At 38.6% G+C, this 18,065-nt stretch overlaps 2 protein-coding genes across 2 annotated transcripts in view; one reads left to right on the forward strand and one right to left on the reverse strand.

Moving 5' to 3' along the window:
• Gca (grancalcin) overlaps positions 1–18,065 on the reverse strand; it is a 325,199-nt gene that overhangs the window by 137,655 nt on the left and 169,479 nt on the right. The window lies entirely within an intron of this gene.
• Fap (fibroblast activation protein alpha) overlaps positions 1–18,065 on the forward strand; it is a 65,431-nt gene that overhangs the window by 21,815 nt on the left and 25,551 nt on the right. Inside the window, exons 10-16 of the mRNA XM_050122464.1 lie at positions 1,866–1,969; positions 3,641–3,776; positions 8,082–8,126; positions 11,556–11,660; positions 11,760–11,830; positions 14,082–14,135; positions 15,798–15,922. Of these exons, the coding sequence (XP_049978421.1) occupies positions 1,866–1,969; positions 3,641–3,776; positions 8,082–8,126; positions 11,556–11,660; positions 11,760–11,830; positions 14,082–14,135; positions 15,798–15,922 (640 nt within the window). The remainder of the gene's footprint in view (positions 1–1,865; positions 1,970–3,640; positions 3,777–8,081; positions 8,127–11,555; positions 11,661–11,759; positions 11,831–14,081; positions 14,136–15,797; positions 15,923–18,065) is intronic.

Genomic DNA, 18,065 nt, shown 5'->3' on the forward strand with positions numbered 1-18,065 from the left:
ATAAAGTTCTGTTTCAAAATTCCTTCTTGAATTCTCATGTAAACGCAAACCCAAAAGGGAAATTCAAATGTTGAATTTGAGGACTTGGTCAGGTAGCATCAGGCAGATGATCAGATCTTTTGTAGACAGGTCAGTGAAGTCTGTGAGCCTACGTGTCTTCTTTAAGCTAATTAAATGAAGGTAAATACCATGCACACTTTTTATTCAGCTCCAAGGCTGAAGGAGGTGAGCGTGCAGCAGAATGGCCAAGGGACAGGGAAGGAGCATTGTTACCTATTTTAAATTTAGACAAAGGCATGAGAGCAGAAAATCAGGGAATGAATTTATCTCATGCAAGAGAATTAGATATATATATATTTTTTTAGAATGTGGCTTTTTTATACATAGCTCCTATTGCTTTTACTTGCCAAACCCTAATCATGAATGACTCTAGGGGGTCCCTACATGTGACAGCATGGATGTGGTGGCATTTGCAAGAGTGGCTTTTGAAACAAGCCAAAGACAACCCAGAGAGGGAAGTCGAATTATAATGTTTATGTTAAAAGCCATTTAAGAAAAGGGAAGAGATAGGAGATGTGTGTTGAGATAGGAGTCCCCTCGAGGACTGTGTAGAAGAATTAAAAGTTGGAGTTGCTTGGAAGTGAGAACCCTGATACTTAAGAATTCAAAATGGAAAGAACTGGGGTGTTCTGGAGAAGCAGTGTGAGCAAGATGAGGTGAAGACGCTCAGAATTGAGGAGTGGCAGCCACTTATCTGGAAGTGTGGACCTAAGTCCTAGTGTTTCTTTACAAACTAGAGACACTAACCCCTTTAGTGCTGGATGAAGAGATTAGAAGATTCCAAAGAACTGAAGAAATCTCAGAAAAGACAAAACATCCTTTAGATTAGTGATTCTCAAGCTGCGGCTCACGACCCTCTTGGAGTGAAGCGAACCTTTCAGAGGGGTTGCCCAAGACCATCAGAACATAGATATGTACAGTATGATCTATAACAGTGGAAAACATATAGTTATGAAGTAGCAATGGAAATAGTTTTACAGTTGGCAGCCACCGCAGCATGAGGAACTATATTAAAGGATCTCAGGATTAGGAAGGTTGAGAACCACACTTTAGATGAAGGCAAAAAGCATTGAGTTATTGAATGCTGTGCTCCCAAACTTTGCGGATTCAAATTTTATTTTAACTGCATCTTAGATTCTTTCTGAAGCAAAATAACATCAATTCAAAGAGACTGTCTAGGCATGAGGCATATAACGTCATGTAAATTTTAGGAAAACAGTGGTAAAATACGCACAAATCAAGGAAAAGGGGAAAAGCCCACGGGCTCTTCACTTGTTAGTGTGATTGTTTTGGGAAGGAAGCAATGGTAGTGTGTTGTGAGGCAACTAGGGAGATTAGCAATCTGTTCATTTAATCCTTGGCAAAAGCAAAAAAAAAAAAAAAAAAAAGGTAAGTTCCATATAGTTCTGCTTTCTTTTCTCTTCCAAACAGATCTTATCCCTGCCCTTCAGAACACATGGGTATATTGTTCATTATCATCTGAAAAATAATGAAACACAGCTGTCTCAAAAATCAGGACAGAGTACAGGTGGCAGACGTGCCCTTGGTATCCCCAATGATTTCTCCTGTAAATCGAGTCCTTCATCAGACACAGGAAATAGATTTGACTCCCGTTGGTACAATATTGGTACTGCCTTGCAAGTACAATAGAAACGAAGTTCCTGGCCTCTACGAAGAATATTTCCAACTGTATTACTCATAACGTTATTTGCTTACTAAAATATACCTAGAATCAAGAGATGTTTTAAAAATATTGGTGGAAAGTAAAAATAGTATTAGCTTGTAAATTTCCATTTTCTTGCTAGGCTGGAGCTAAGAATCCTGTTGTTCGCATCTTTATTGTTGATGCTACCTACCCGCACCACGTGGGCCCCATAGAAGTACCAGTTCCGGAAATGATAGCGTCAAGGTCAGTGATCTCAGATCCCCTCTCCTTCCGTTTTGTTTGTTTTCTTTTTCAATACAGGGTTTATCTGTGTAGTCCTGGCTTGCCTGGAACTGGCTCTGTAGATCAGGCTGACCTCAAACTCACAGAGATCCACCTGTCCCTGCCTCCTGAGTGCTGGGATAAAGGCGAGAGCTACCACCGGACTCTGTCTCTCAGTTTTAACCAAATTCTAACACATTGAAAAGCTTAGACTTTTTTCTAGTGAGTTAAAAATGCGCATGCCAGAAGCAGAAAATTAACATGCAAGATGCTTGCAAATTAAAAGTTACAAATAAGTTTCTTAAACTAGTTTTTAAAATACCCTCTTACCCATTTAAAAAGACTCTTAAAGGTGACCATGGTGATGAATCAAAAGCTTTCTGGAGTTTTCCTCAGAGGTAGAAATGTAAAGTTGGGACCAATTTGCAGATTGAAAAGTTTATCATAAATTCAGCGTGACTCCATTAATGTCTAATCTACTTCCCTCAAGCTGAGGTTTCTGGATCTATGAGCACTATGGGATATTATAAACCAGATAGTCAGCCAGGTGGTGGTGGTGAATGTCTTGTATCCCAGCACTTGGGAGGCAGAGGCAGGCGGATCTCTGTGAGTTCAGGGCGAGCCTGGTCTACAAGAGCTAGCAGGACAGACTCCAAAGCTATAGAGAAATCCTGTCTCAAAATAAAAACCAAACCAAACACACAAACAATGTCTCCAAGAGCCTTGTCTGCCTAGCACACCTGCCTAAATGGCTTAAGTCTTCTCCGGCTACACCAAGGGGAATCAGAGTTAAACTCAACCTGGTTAATGGAAACTTGAATAGGTGTTTTTATTTTAAAATACTATTCTCCTTTAGTGCGAACAGTAATTGTACATGAGTCAAGAGACATTCTACACACTCTTGGCCCATATTTACATATTTAAATCAGTACATTATTATTTTTATATAGAAACAAAGAACTACATGGCTAAATAATTTCACTGTGGTGGGATATTATGAAATCTGGATTTGAACCCCAAGTCCCGTCTAGCTCTATGGAAAATCAAAGCATTCTGCAATTCTAGATATAAATGTTAATTCATAGACAAGTATAACCATCACAGCCATTCACTGGCACTTATATTATAAGCACCACCAATGCTATTGACATCATCTGATTATTATATTAACCCAAATTTCAGCACTTGACCATGGTGACAGCTAAAGGTGCCTTCTACCATGAACCCCACGTGGAAGCAAAGATGGTCTTTACACCTACTAAAAAGTGAAAAAAAAAATGAGATTATGGGTACATAATAGAAAACTTAACACTTTTGTGCCATATAGAGAGAGATTAGATAGATAGATGATAGATAGATGATAGATAGATAGATAGATAGATAGACAGACAGAGAGCTTTGCCCTTACATCTTAACTCTTTTTTTTTTTTTTGCCAAAAATGAGGAGAAAACTCAAGTATGAAATAATTTGCTTAGATGAAGGTCTTATTTAATCTAACTAGCAGTTCTATTTAAATATTCTTCTCTGGGAAAGTTTGTCTTTTTACCTACTAAATATAAACCCTATAAAACAACTGTCTTTATATTTAGAACAAATAAATGAAGTTATAATTTAAAAGTGATAATGGGCTATCTGTTTCGGTTTGTTGGCAGTGACTATTATTTCAGTTGGCTCACGTGGGTGACTGACGAACGAATATGTTTGCAGTGGCTAAAGAGAGTGCAGAATGTCTCGGTCCTGTCTATCTGTGACTTCAGGGAAGACTGGCACTCATGGGACTGTCCAAAGGTAAAGTGCGTTAAAACCACTGGCAACTATTTCCAAAGATGAAAACACAACAGGAACTTCTTATGTATAGGCCAATATACTGTGAAACACGACTGGGTGTATTCAAACGCTTATTGTTCTTTAGAACAATGTGCCACGTCTTCACAGCAACTCTAGGATCCTGAGTACATAGCACAGCAGCTGTTTTTATTAAATATTTGAATATAGAAAAATACTAAACGAGGCAATCTGACATTAAGATGGTGATTCTCCCATTTGAGATGGTCAGATCAGCAGTAGACAGAAGCAAAACAAAGAAGATAAAGCATTAAAAAATTATTAGAGAATATTAGAGAAATAGCTGTTTCACACACAAAAAAAGAAGAAATGAAAATTAGGCATGTTCTATCTTGTCAAAAATTGAAAAAAAAATTACAAAAGGGATTTAAATTTTGCCTATTTTTTAAATCAAAGGTGGGTGCCTGTTAATAGGACATGATCTATTAGATCATTATGCACCCTATGCCACTGCCCAGTTATCTTTGGAGAGCGCCCCCTACTGACTAATCCAAAGGTGGGGAGCTTGAAAGTAAGATACAAATTTGCTGTTGGGCTTCAATTAACTGCTCAAATTCAAACATTATCTGCTGAACTCAATGAGTCAAAATCATTAAGATATACCCGTCTTTAAGTACTCATTTTAAAGACTAAGAAATTAAATTCTTCCTTTAAATAAGAAATATTGAATACATTTCAAGAGAGTTCTAATTATGAAGAAATACTTTATTAAACCAAACATGAGTAAACTCATTTTATGAAGTTAAAGTCGAGATCAATCAAAGTATGCCATTAAATTCTATCTAGAAATCAGAACATTTTATTTTATAAGGAGAATATTTTATTCTGTTTGGAAATGGATCGAGGCTATACTAGTCAACGTTACTTAGCTAAAATTATTTTTAAGTCATTACCTTGTCAGAAAGCCTTCACTAACCTTAATAAAACTTGCTAGACATGGAGTTTATCTCATTTATGTCTTTATAAACAAAGCAAAGAGAAAAGTTTTAAGTAGTATCATTGGCAAAACCTGATCTTAATTAAACTAGTTAATGGGAACACACTGATCTGATTGACTGGCTCTGGTTGGATATATCGTCAACACTCCCTGAATCTAAGTATTATGAACTCTGCTTTAATGTTATTAGCTTGAAAACTATAAACACAGACCAATAATAATGAATTCATTTGGAATCTGAAATTATAATTTATCAAAATATGAGACAATTTTAACTTAAATCAACAGAACACAAAATGTCCCCACAATAAGGAACAGAGGGTCCTGAAAATAACCTTTATATTTAGAAAAGTAATTGTGTTTGAAATAAGTGACTGAATTAACTCATTTTCCAACAGCCACACTAATGACAAATGTATTTGTATTATTTGTGGGTAGTCAGTCTATGTTTTATCATGTTGCCAGACATGAAAGGGGTAAAGAGGCTAGAAACAGTTATTTATACTATAACAATATTGATGACATTAATTAAGAAATTCATAGCTTGCTGGGCAGTGGTGGTGCACACCTTTAATCCTAACATTTGGGAAGCAAAGGCAGTCATATCTCTGAGGCCTGCCTGGTCTACAGAGTGAGTGCCAGGGCAGCCAGGGCTATACAAGGAACCCTGCATCAAAAGGGAAAGAAAGAAAGAAAGAAAGAAAGAAAGAAAGAAAGAAAGAAAGAAAGAAAGAAAGAAGGAAGGAAGGAAGGAAGGAAGGAAGGAAGGAAGGAAGGAAGGAAGGAAGGGAAATTTATAGTTTAATGAACAACCATCTTATATTTTAGTCTTGTCTCTGTAAGAATAGACTAAAATTATTTTTATCTTCATGACTAATAATACTCAAAATCTTTTTTTTCCCAATCTTGCTTTTATTTCTCTCTGTGAGGCACTAGCTACTAACATAGGACATAATCAAAAACTCCTCTTAGAACAGTTTTCATCTTCATTACTTGTTGGAAGAGTATGCATTCTCAAGGTCTTCCTTTTATTTTGACTCTCTCTCTCTCTCTCTCTCTCTCTCTCTCTCTCTCTCTCTCTCTCTCTGTGTGTGTGTGTGTGTGTGTGTGTGTTGTGTGGTGAGGGCAGGAGCACACACATGTGTGTTCAGACATGAGTGTAGAAGTCAGAGGACAACCTCGGGTGTCATCCTCGGGAATCTTGATTATCTCCTCCAGACAGAGTCTCTCATTACTCTGAGTTCAGCATTTAGCCTAAACCCGTGTGCATGTGAACATCCAGCAGGTCCCACGGAACAGTACTGGGATTACAGATGCATACCAATATACCTGCCTGGCATTTAAAATTAATTCTATGGCTGGAACTCAGGTCTTCATGCTTCCAAGGCAAGGACCTCCCCAAGAAGTCATTCTCACAGCCCCTGTTCTTTTCTTTCCTAGGTTAAGTCTTATTCATCTAGAACTTTTTTCCTTTCTGAAATCATAATAAGCTAGAATTGTACAATCCCTTTCTTCCCTCCAAACACTTCCATATACCCCTCCCCACTTTCCTTCAAATGTATGCCCTGTTCTTTTCTAAATTATTGTTGCATACACATGTACATACATATATATTCCTCAGTAGGAGCTGGTCTGTATAATGTACCTTGTTTTTATGCTTTCAAGGTTATTTGTCACTGAACAATCAATCGGTGTCCACCTTTCCAGCTCCCAGCTTTTCTGAGTTGCCTATAGTTTGCATGTGTGCATGCATGCGTGTGCATGTGTGCGTGTTCGTGTGTGTGTGTGTGTGTGTGTGTGTGTGTGTGTGTGTGTGTACAGGGGTAAGACCGCATAGGCTTTTCCCCAACTGCTTTGACATGTCCATTGCTGTCATCCTGTTGAGCTCAAGTTTGGGCAGTCAGGCTGAACACTTACATAGAAATTTCATTCTCTACATAACACATCTCCAAGGCTGGCCAACAGCACTGCTGTAGGAAGAAATTCCAATGATGAAGTGGCTTAATACTTTATACAAATACTTTATACTTAATACGAATTTATGGTTTGTTTATATAACCAAGAGCAAGGCCAAGAAAATGAGATGTGGTATGGAGTGGGTCCACTGCTCCATCACATAGTCCAGAAGCCCAGCTGATGGCAATTCTGTTATCTTAATGTGTGACTCGAAGTCATTAACATTCATCTGGAGCAAGGAGAAGAGGATGGGGGGGTCTGCATGACTGCATGGGATGTTTATATGGGAAGGGCTGCAAACAGCCTGTTTCCATTTTCTGTTCACACGCTGTTTCTAGTCCTTAACACATAACTACAGCCCACTAGAAAGGGAAGCTGGGAAGTGCGGCTCAGCTACAGGAAAACACTTCTCCACCGAAGGGTAATCAATTATCCTGCTGGTTCTCTTTCACAACTGCCCGCTTAACTCCCTCCAGGTAATCTTTATTCATAGCTTAAACATAGACATTTCCACGACTACCTGCCAATAACTCTCAAAAATGATTTCTGATGACCTGAACGTTCAATATCGCCTGTGCTCTATCCCCAGGACCGTATTCTTGATCTGAGTCTTTACAGTATTTCTTAAGCATTCACATTCTAGGTGGCACCGTGGCCTCATTCCACCATACTCACTACCAAATCCACATCGTCTCTCTTGTTTACAGTTTTATTTCCCATATTTGGCAAGTGATATCCTTCAAAGAATTTAGCCACAGACATGCAAAATTCCTTGATGGCTTACAAGTTTCTTTGAGTTCTTGCTAATGTCTGTGTCTTCCTTGCTTCCAAATTTACTGTGGCCACTTTCCTGTCCATCACTACAGTTACTACAGTATCTATACATATTAATTCCACTCAGAATGTTTTTTATTTGTCTAGAAAAAAGGCACATATTTATTTAAGAAGTGATACTTCTGCACTTTGCTAAAACCTAAAAGTACAAATGTTTAGGTTTCTAGTTACCCCGGAAGAGAAAAAAGAATACAACCTTGACTTTACTATGGTATTCCTTTTTCTCTCTAACATACCATGTGTTTGGCTTGTGCTGAACTTCCAGACATGTGCAATAATTCCAATACCTGCCTCATGGAAGAGTTAAGGGAAAAAAATTCCAAGATTAGGAATTTGTCCATACACGTTTAGCAGTGCTGTTCTGTAATCTTTAATAAACTCTCCTGAACTGGAGGCTGAGCAGTTGGACACGCCACACACTGACCGGGCGCCTTGACTGTTCAAAGTGTCCGTATTATGCTTTTGAAAAAAAAAAACAACTGTTCTTATGATTAATATCATCTCTCGCTTTTGTCTTTTAGACCCGGGAGCATATAGAAGAAAGCAGAACAGGATGGGCTGGTGGAGTATGAGCTTCTATATTTTCCTTTATTTTAATGGTATCCAACTCACTGAACTGAGTTTTACAGCATGTATGTGTCCTACCTTGTATGTTATGGTTAGGCATCACACAGGAAAGTGTGTTTTATTATAATTTATGGTTACTTGTGCCTGGAAGCTCTTGATGGAGTTACTCAGTGATATATAAGGTCCACTTAGTGTAAAAATAATCAAGTTTCAAGGGAGAATAAGCGAATTTTGTCTGGATGCTGCCACACGTCACAGTGGTTGCATCCGGCGAGCATTCGCGTTGGGTTGACTGCTCTGCTGAGATCAGATGTGGGGTACAAGAAGGGATCCATGCATATTAATTTTTATCTTTGGAAATTTATTTAGTAGTGAAACTTCTCAATTTCAGAAGAGGAACTGCCAAAAAATTTTTCGTACTGTTAACTTTGGGGAATAATTTCCCATCCTCTGAAGGTACCTGCTTAATTGAATAGATTTCCTTGACCTATGATCAAACTAGTAGCAATGAAATTAACCTGAGAAAACCTAGGTATGTTACATGATTCACACAGTCATTTAGGTAGTGTGTGTGTGTGTGTGTGTGTGTGTGTGTGTAGTACTTGTGATCAACAAAAGCCATATATACTAAGCAAGTGTCCTACCATACACTACATTCCCAGTCCTTGTTAATGAATATTTATTGGGTCTTTAGAGAAATTTCAAAGGCTAGTTATACTAGTAGTATACAATAAATAGTTAGTTATAAAAACTGGTTTGTTTAGAATTCATCCTCAGAGATTTTGACTACAAAAGTCACAAGAAGTTAACTAGAAATAGTTTTTCCTTTGAATATACAGAATAAAAAAACCTAAATTTTTGTTCTTTACATTTAGAAATCATAATAACAAAACTATCACCAGCTAATTAAACCCTGCCCCACATACCTTTGGCCCACTGCTAAAGCCTCTTGATGAAAACCAAAGCATGAATTTTGTGTTTGTTCTCTGGAAACCTGTACTTTGAACTAATTGTTAACTCGGTTTAAGCATCATCTTTTGCCATTTAGGGAGGATGGCATTATACGGCACTGTGACGAGTAAACTCGCTTTCTAGGTGGGACATTTTAAGTGGCTTTGCACTTCACACGGAGATAAGCAATTTATCAGAAAATCTAAGCGTGGCAAAGAAACCAGAGCAGGACCTTGTGAAAGCTGAGGTCAGTGCAGATGAACGTCTAATCTAGGGTCCAGGTGTGACTTGCCGCAAGAAGCACTTAACTCAGACTGCATTATTGGCCCTAGCCCTGCCAGCATGATAGCGGAAATATTTCACACCCTCTTTACGTCCCCTGAGTTACCTGCTCATCGGAAGCAACTGTCTTCCATGCGTGCAGTGAAAGGGAGGAGATAACAGACTTAGCCTAGCAGAAAGATTCTTCCTGTTTGCCTGGATCTAATGTCCTAAAGCAAAACAGTCTGGCCTGTTATTTTTTTTTTTATTTTCACTACAAATGAAATTGTAAGATTTATTCAGAATGCAATCTTTCTAAAAAAGTCCCTTAAGTATCTCACTAGGTATGAGGGGATAACTTTTCACTATGTTACATTAAAATGTCCTGTGACTTGGGTTCCATTTTAGTGACTAAGACAATGCAGCATCAATTGTCTCTCACTGTGCAGGGCACAAGGGAGTCGTTGTAAAGAGGATCCTTGTATTTAATTCTGCTATACATAGTTGAGGGCGAAACTTTCTGAAATGAAAGAACAACTTTCATCAAATCCTACACTAGTGCACTGCATGCACCAAATTGCCAATTAATTTTCTAGTCCTTAACCTCTTGATTCATTTAATGTAATTTGTCTCAAGATGCAAAATCCTACAATGTAGATCCTACGATGAAGGATGCTTATGAATATATAAAAAGAAAACAGTCTCACGTTCCTCAATTTTCCATTCTGTTACAAAACTATTTAAAGACAAATCAGACATTTACATTTAGCCGAATAAACGTGAGCCAAGACTTATTCATTGATCAGGTAGCCTCCAGGATACAGAACCCTTTTGTATGTCTCTCCATGTTGCCTTGTGTCCTAACCCTCATTAGGACTGTGGTCCTTGGATCTAGGGCTAACACTAATCAAGTAGGATCACAACTTCAATTTTTTTTATCATAATTATATCTATACAGTTTCCATCCAGGTGGAAATGAATTTAGAGAAACATTATTCACCTAGTAGAGATATAAGAGATAAATTACATTTTAATGGCACATGATCACAATATAAGAGAAATGATTTTATCAAAAGATTGCATCCAAATGTGATCATTCAATTAGCCATCACACTTCTTCCTACTATCCCTTTCTTCAGAAACTGACCTCAGAAAAAAATTATAGAAAGGAAAAAATGTTTGTAGCTAGAAGATTCTGCTGTGTGCTTTGGAGTTTATTGTTTTCCTTGGGTGTAAAATAGCTGAACACCTTTGCCTACTGTTCCATAGACTTAAACCAGATAAAGAGACTAGATTTTGAGGTATTCTTACACAATATAGATGAGCTCTGCTCTCATGAGATTTTTCTCAGAAAATTATCATCCTTTCAGAGGAGGACAACCTGTAAAAATAGCCATAAATGCAGGGCAAATAAAATTTTTTACAATGGTAGACACGTGACACTCTTGATGGAGCAAATCAAAATTTTACAAGGGGAGAAACATGACATGATCGATGGAAATTTGGTATGAGACATTTGCAGAATTTTACTTGTCTGTTCTTCGGATATTGAGTTGCCATTAGTTCTGTCCCAAGACATGTGAACGTTTCGTAGTTCCAATGCAATTAGATGGCTCCCAGCAGGGTATGCTGAGTTCTTCAAACTCAGATCACAAGGTTATTCTGTCTCCTGAGCAGGAGCTAAAGTCATTCTACTCTCAAGTGAGCTGGGCCTGCCCGACTACTAAAATCTTTGGCTGTTAGACCATGATATCAGATTCTTTCAAATGTCTTCATTAAATTGTTGACATGAGGAGCTTAGCATCAGACAGATCAAAAATTAAAAGTACTGTAAGTTTTAGTAAGAATTATAATTTGCTCAAATGCCTCATTTTAAAGTCTGCTTTGATTAAGTACCAACGCTGGTTTGTTATTCATTTTACTCAACTCCAAACCACATCACCTTAGAAGAGAAATTTGTTAGATTAGACAGTGTAATGCTAGGGGTTCTAGGGGGAGGGAGGGCACACGCACAGTGGCAAGCAAGCACCAGTTGGCACATGCAAGTGCCTATTAGCTCACTGGAAAAGCTGTCATCTGAAAACTTGGAATTTCAGATATGAGTGACAGGTGATAAGAGAGGCCAGGCACTAGGATCCTTAACCATATACGGCTTTTAAAAAAATCTGTGATTTTAGTTTGTCCTTTGGAATATAACCTCTGTTCATTTCTTTCAGTTCTTTGTTTCAACACCAGCTTTTAGCTACGATGCCATTTCGTACTACAAAATATTTAGCGACAAAGATGGTTACAAACATATTCACTATATCAAAGACACTGTGGTACGTTCCTTCCAAGATTTTATCTCCTCAAAGATCATTCATTTGAGGTTGCTCAAGTAACGCTCAACTTCACACAACATAATGTTTGTCTTTTTATAGGAAAATGCTATTCAAATTACAAGTGGCAAGTGGGAGGCCATATATATATTCAGAGTGACACAGGATTCACTGTAAGTATTTCACGCAGGCACGATACACCATTCAGATTTTAATTGGCACCAAACAATGGATGTACAAGTGATGGGCTGTACTGTCTACTCGGCTAACCAAAAGAGCATTCTGTTGCTCTCTGGTTACATTCAAACAGCTATGAATCCAATAAAAGTGCGCATTCTTTAATAACTAGTCAGCAAGATTTCCTTTGGGGGAGAATTTTGTTGGGTACTTTTATGGAAAGTATAAAAATCCTCAGATAACAATTGGTTCTTAGGGTTAATTTTATTCTGCAACTCTTAAAGCAATGAACAAGCTTCAAAACCCCATAGAAGTTAGCCCACAGATGTGGAGACTCTTTTCTAGTGATTTGGTGTTATCTGGGCTTCATGATATCTGTAACAGCCATCAGGTATTAAAGGATTACTGCCTGCCAGAGACTGGGAGGTCAGGATGAGTGACCCAGGTGATGAGATGAGAAATCAGATCCTTAGAGCAGGTAATTGACTTGGCTAAAGGCCATTTAATTAGTGGAAGGTGAGACTTCAGAACTGAGGTTCATGAATCCAAGACTGTTGCTGTTAACCTCAGTAGGGAATTCTTTTTTTTTTTTTTTCATAAAACAGTTAACAGTAGGGAATTCTTTAGGTTCTTTCCTTTCTGTTCGTCCCATACACTGTCTTAAGTCATCTGTGATGCATTTAACTAATCAGAAGTCCCTGCTTTTTTTTGCCCCGTCAATGTTAATGCTGTGTATATTAGGGATGTTCCCCCAGTATTCATAATCTGGCTGCCATTAAATGGAACTTGGGGAGCAAAGGAAGAGAATTATTAGTCTGCTCTTACCATATAGAAAGGGTTAGGACCTTACATCCATTCTATGAAATTATTTGAGCAGGAGTCAAAGGAGTTTGGTCCTCATACAGAGCAGTCATAAAAGTGATTAGAGTCAGAAAAGTGATGAGATAAAAATGAACGGGAGATAGATTTTACACAAAATAGGTTTGGGAAATAGGAAAAGGAAACCCTGAAGGCTTGAAGATCTTGCACTAGTTATAATGATGGCCGGGGTTGACCGAGGCTTGAGCTGCTCTGACGACAATGAACTGTGGACTAGAAAGACATAGACATGCCTCCTTTTTTGTGTGTCCTCAACTTGAGGCCAGACACAGTGAGGGATCAGATCATCTTTCTTAAGTGAATGACAGGAAAGGGTAGATATTTAGGGAAGATGGGGTGGAATAATTATTATTGACTGTGAGGGAGAGGAGAGAGGCAACTGGGAAAGCAGGCTGGGCTGCAGTGTTGGAGGGGAAGGCAATACTGGAAACTTTGACAGCCTGGGAAAGCGAGGATGAGTACCACGGGGAGGGGAGTGAGCAGGTAATTCACACACGGTTTGAAAGGGTGTGGGACAGGCAGGTGACAGTGATGGCCAGAGGGTGGTGACTTTAGTGCAGACATAAATAAACCGGATGGATGCAGGTTTTGAATACGAATTTCATGCGAGAAATGCCTTGTGTTTTGTTGTCTCTTTCTTCTTTAAGGAACTTTAAAAAAAATGACACTGAGGATGCCTGAACTGCTAAGCTCTCCTGAGACTTAAAACAAACCTTGTTTATTCTAAACTTTTCACACTCTATTATGCTTTTCTTGAGGGGGAAAAAAAGACAGCTACCTTGAGATATTCCAATAAATCCACAGAGGAATGGAAGTCATGTCACCAAACTGGATTTTCCACTTCATAGCTATATTAAGACAGAACTGAGCCTGCACCTGGGTGGTTAGGTTGCAAGTTTGCTCTCCTGTGGTTTCTCCTGCAGCTTGGTGAATAAACATGACCAGTGATATGTGCATACCATCCAGCTCAGGCGAGTTTCCTGACATGCCAGGGTAGAATAGAATCAAAATGTGTTCCCAGTCATGTACAAAGTAAATAATTTAGTTCTGAGAAACCAGTAAACATTCATAATGGAAAAGGAAACGTATATTAGTCTAAATAAGTCATTTTTTAATGGCTCGTACCTAATGAATCAGAATAAGATATTTTGGTCATAAAAAGTGTACTCAGCTCATTCTTACTTTTCTCTGATGATCTGTAAACTACAGTAAATGCCCAAAACTCAAATTATAGCACTGAATCCTATACATAAGTATTAATTAACAGTTTCATTAAATGAATGGGATTTTTGCCAAAGTTACTAATATTAGTGGCAACACTTTTGTCATTTAATAATCAGTGCTTACTGTTTCCTACATTCATTTCAGGTTTTATTCTAGCAATGAATTTGAAGGTTACCCTGGAAGAAGAAACATCTACAGGTAATTTAGGTCAATCCAAAATAGTATTGATACGTAAATACAGAGACGCATAGATATTTGAGTGATATTAGATAACCCTAAGTAGATAAAGAATGCTTCTTGAAGTCTGAAATGTAATAATTCACTTGTAAGATAAGGTAAATGATTCAGAAAATGACATACATGATATTAATATAAGCCATATGCTTCCACAATAGGAACCAACTTAAAATGTTTTCTTTTGAAAAGAACAATATAAGAAATTTTAACGATGATATAAATACTAAATAATTTTGCATAGTAGCACATATTTCCAAAACTTGGAGCTAATTCAGGACTTTTATTTACTAATGTGCATTTATTGAGCACTTGCTATGTGCCATACTCTTTTTATTCTTGCCATGTGGTCACCACTCTGGCTCACTTTGCTATAGCCAGCTCCATCTCCATATCAGTCAACCCAATTGTACTGCTGATGGGTGGAATAGGAACCAAAAGACTCCTTTCTGCATGTAGAAATAGAAACAGTGGTTAGCATTGCCAGTGCTCTTCTATAAACCAGCTATCTTCTTAACCGATTTGCACCTGTAATTGCATTGAATTTTAATAACTTTTAGGAAGTAGAAAATATTGTTGGAGTTAAGATTTGAACATGCGTATGCTGTCCTCTGAGCCCTTACTGTTAACTCTCTTCCTTCTAGTTCCAAGATCACACAAAAATTCAAGCATGGAATCTGTAAGAGGAAAAACAAAAGACAAAAAATCAAAAACAAACATAAAAAACCCCTTGTTATTCATCGTCCTCTTTCACACCTGGATACACATTTACCTTTCAGTTGGGAATCCTCCTTCTTTGAAAACAGCCATGTCTCTAGACCCCCACTGTCATGCTCAAGGCAATCTCAGGGAGAAGGAAGAGAAAGACTTGGGAGGTAGCAGAGCTCACCCTGGCAGCCAGAATGGGCTCGGACACAGCCTGACCCTTGGCAGAACACCATCGAGTATCCCCAAGAAGGGATTCTGATGAAGTGTTTGATGAGAAGTTCAGAAATCTATTATTTACTGAAACTAACGACTCCATTCCAGAACCACAGTGTGGGGACATGGAGGAGAGAAAGTTGCAGCTTGACCAGTGAGGGATGGAAGGGCAATGTCTTCAGACAGAGCTCCCAAAAGCCCCCATGTCCCATTGAAAGGATGAAAAGTTCAGGAGGAAGATAGAATGTGGCTTCTTATTTCCACATTTACTAAAAGTCCCGTTTCAAACATAGGAAAGAATAGAGACCCCTTCTTGGTAATGCTCCCAGGTTCCTTTGGATGCTTTGATGTGGAGTAAAAAGAGAGGAGGAGGGGGGTGGGAGATCTCCAACTACTTCATAAGCAATTAATGGCTATGAGAAACCACTACCCTACTCCCATCGCGAGTGTTGTACAGCTCTCCCACTTCGGGAAAACCACAGAGGGCTTCTCCCTCGAATCCTGTGCCTCTTCAGGCAAAAATGGATCAAAAATCAAGCTACATCAAAACACTGTGATTCCCCTCTACTTTAAATGATATTGGCAACAGAAAAATAGAGTGGGTTTGATGTCAATATGTAAATTAGTCACTTTACATGGAGTAGTACATTTTGATAAATACAATCTCAAAATTTTCAGCTTAGCTTTATTTTCATTTCCTTCTAGAATTAGCATTGGAAACTCTCCTCCGAGCAAGAAGTGTGTTACTTGCCATCTAAGGAAAGAAAGGTGCCAATATTACACAGCAAGTTTCAGCTACGACGCCAAGTACTATGCTCTCGTCTGCTACGGTAGGTGCCGGACCTAACATAAGCATCGCCATGCCCACTGCCATTGTCATCATCCTTGTCACGCCATCTGATTGCGTGAAGCTTTTCATCTTTTGAGAACCTGCTATCTACATGGATCTTATCGAATGCCTAAGGCTTGGGGGAATGAACAGCATAGGAAAATTATCCTTGCTTGTTTGTGTTCAAGGAAACTGAGCAACCAGCTAAGGTGCGTAGCTCTGTTGGGGAATCGTCAGGGCTGAAGCAAGAGTTGGCTGCCTCTCATCTTCTCTCTCTTAGATGCCACGTTCCACATCACTATGACGTCACATGCAGACACCATCTACCAGATAGGTACAGAAGGAGAAATGTCAAAACAGAAGCGTTTTTTTTTTTTTTTTTCTGATAAAGTGGTTGTTCTGCTTGGGCCTCATTTGTGGGAAAAGTAACAAAGAACAGTGACCCAGAAACCCGAGATCAGCACGGTGAAGACAAATTATCCTTCCAAGTCTAGTATCAAATGAGGACAGAAAATAAATCTTTGTCATTCTTTCCTTCCTCTCAAAAGTTGGAAGGCAGTTGAGTAATTCATTCAAATATTAACAAATGAACCACTGTAGAGCAACACAGAAAGCATCTCCTAGCTGTTTAGACCACGGTTACATTTTACAAATTATTTGCTGTCTAGATAAGTTGATTTTATTCACATGTTATCTTGAATAAATAACAAGAAATACAAGTTAAGATAACACTATAAACCAATGGAATCGATGACTACTGAGGGTTTAGTAGAATCTCTAATTCTATAATTGCTGAATTGTCACACCAGCGAACCCTATTTTAGGGAAGTGGGTAGCACACTTGGCAGGAAATTCAACAAAGTGCACGCCTTTCTCCACCTATTCCTGATACCAATTACTCCTGTGCAGGTAGGGTGACTTAGAGAACAATGGAACCTTTTATCAACTGAGATCTCTACTCAGCTGCAGAGACCTCCTGTGGGTTTCCTGTATCACGAACAAGAATTAACGATATGTCACGTCCCTTAATCCAACAACCTGGCTCTAGAACCCGAGCCACGGCTCATTTGACTGTGTAGGCATGAATAACCATTTTAACCTGAATGCTCCCTTCAAGATGTCACAAGATGTCAGTTTGAAATAACACTTCCATAAAATGTTTGGTCAGTGGCATCTTTGAAATGTCAAGAGATTGTTGTTCATGGCCATATGTGCTGATTGTGATGATGGCATTTAAAGGTAAACATTAAATGTCCCTCTCAAGTTATATGCAACATTTCCCAACCCAAACGCTATATTTATGTAACATGTATCAAAAGCTTACATGTCAGGCACACAGCATCCTTGAACTAAGGATGCTGGAGCATCTGTTTCTCTCTCTCTCTCTCTCCTGGAAGGCTGGCTGGGCTCATCTTTTTAGTCATGCCACTCATAACTGGAAGACAAGTGTCTAATACATTACACATAGGCATCGTGGAGCAGCAAAAGGATGACTGTCTTTTGCAAACTCTACCAAGATAGTTGTTTTTTTTTTTTTTGCTATGCTATTTGCTGATAAAGGCAAGAGTGTCGCATTAACATACATGCATTTATAGCGCTATGCACTCTGTATTTGAATAACGTGATACATCCCTTGGGAAAAGCATGCTAACACATTTTGTATCGCTTTCTCTCTAGTATCTACTTGAACCTAAATGTTCACTGAAGTATAGATAAGGAACCAAAGACTAAACCCTCATCAAAAGTTGGTGGAAGAGTCCTTTCTAGAACTTGAATCGCCTGACTTTTCTACCACTCACTCTTCCTCGGCAGTATGGTAATTTCCCATTTAGCAAAAAATACACTGTGTGGGAAGCATCACATCGTCTGGTGTTTTTGAAGCTCCAGTAAAATGAGTCATTGCACCATCATAGGAAAAACCTTGAAATCTTTCTCTTCAGGGCTAAGAGTAACGCCTCATTATGTAACTTTCAAACTCTCCAAAGGGCTGTTGAACTTGAACCCTGGAAGACAGGATTAATGCAGGTAAAAAACCGTATCGATAACGCGGGACAAAACCAGCACAAAATAGGAATTTTAGGCATTGATGCCATGTCTCTGGGCTATGTCCTCATCCTGCTGGGTCATGGACAGCCCGTCATTGA

This window comes from Alexandromys fortis, unplaced genomic scaffold, assembly GCF_014885135.2.
Source record: "Alexandromys fortis isolate MF-2015 unplaced genomic scaffold, M_Fortis_MF-2015_v1.1 scaffold_8_9099976_23576923, whole genome shotgun sequence".
In the NCBI taxonomy this organism is placed as follows: Eukaryota; Metazoa; Chordata; class Mammalia; order Rodentia; family Cricetidae; genus Alexandromys; species Alexandromys fortis.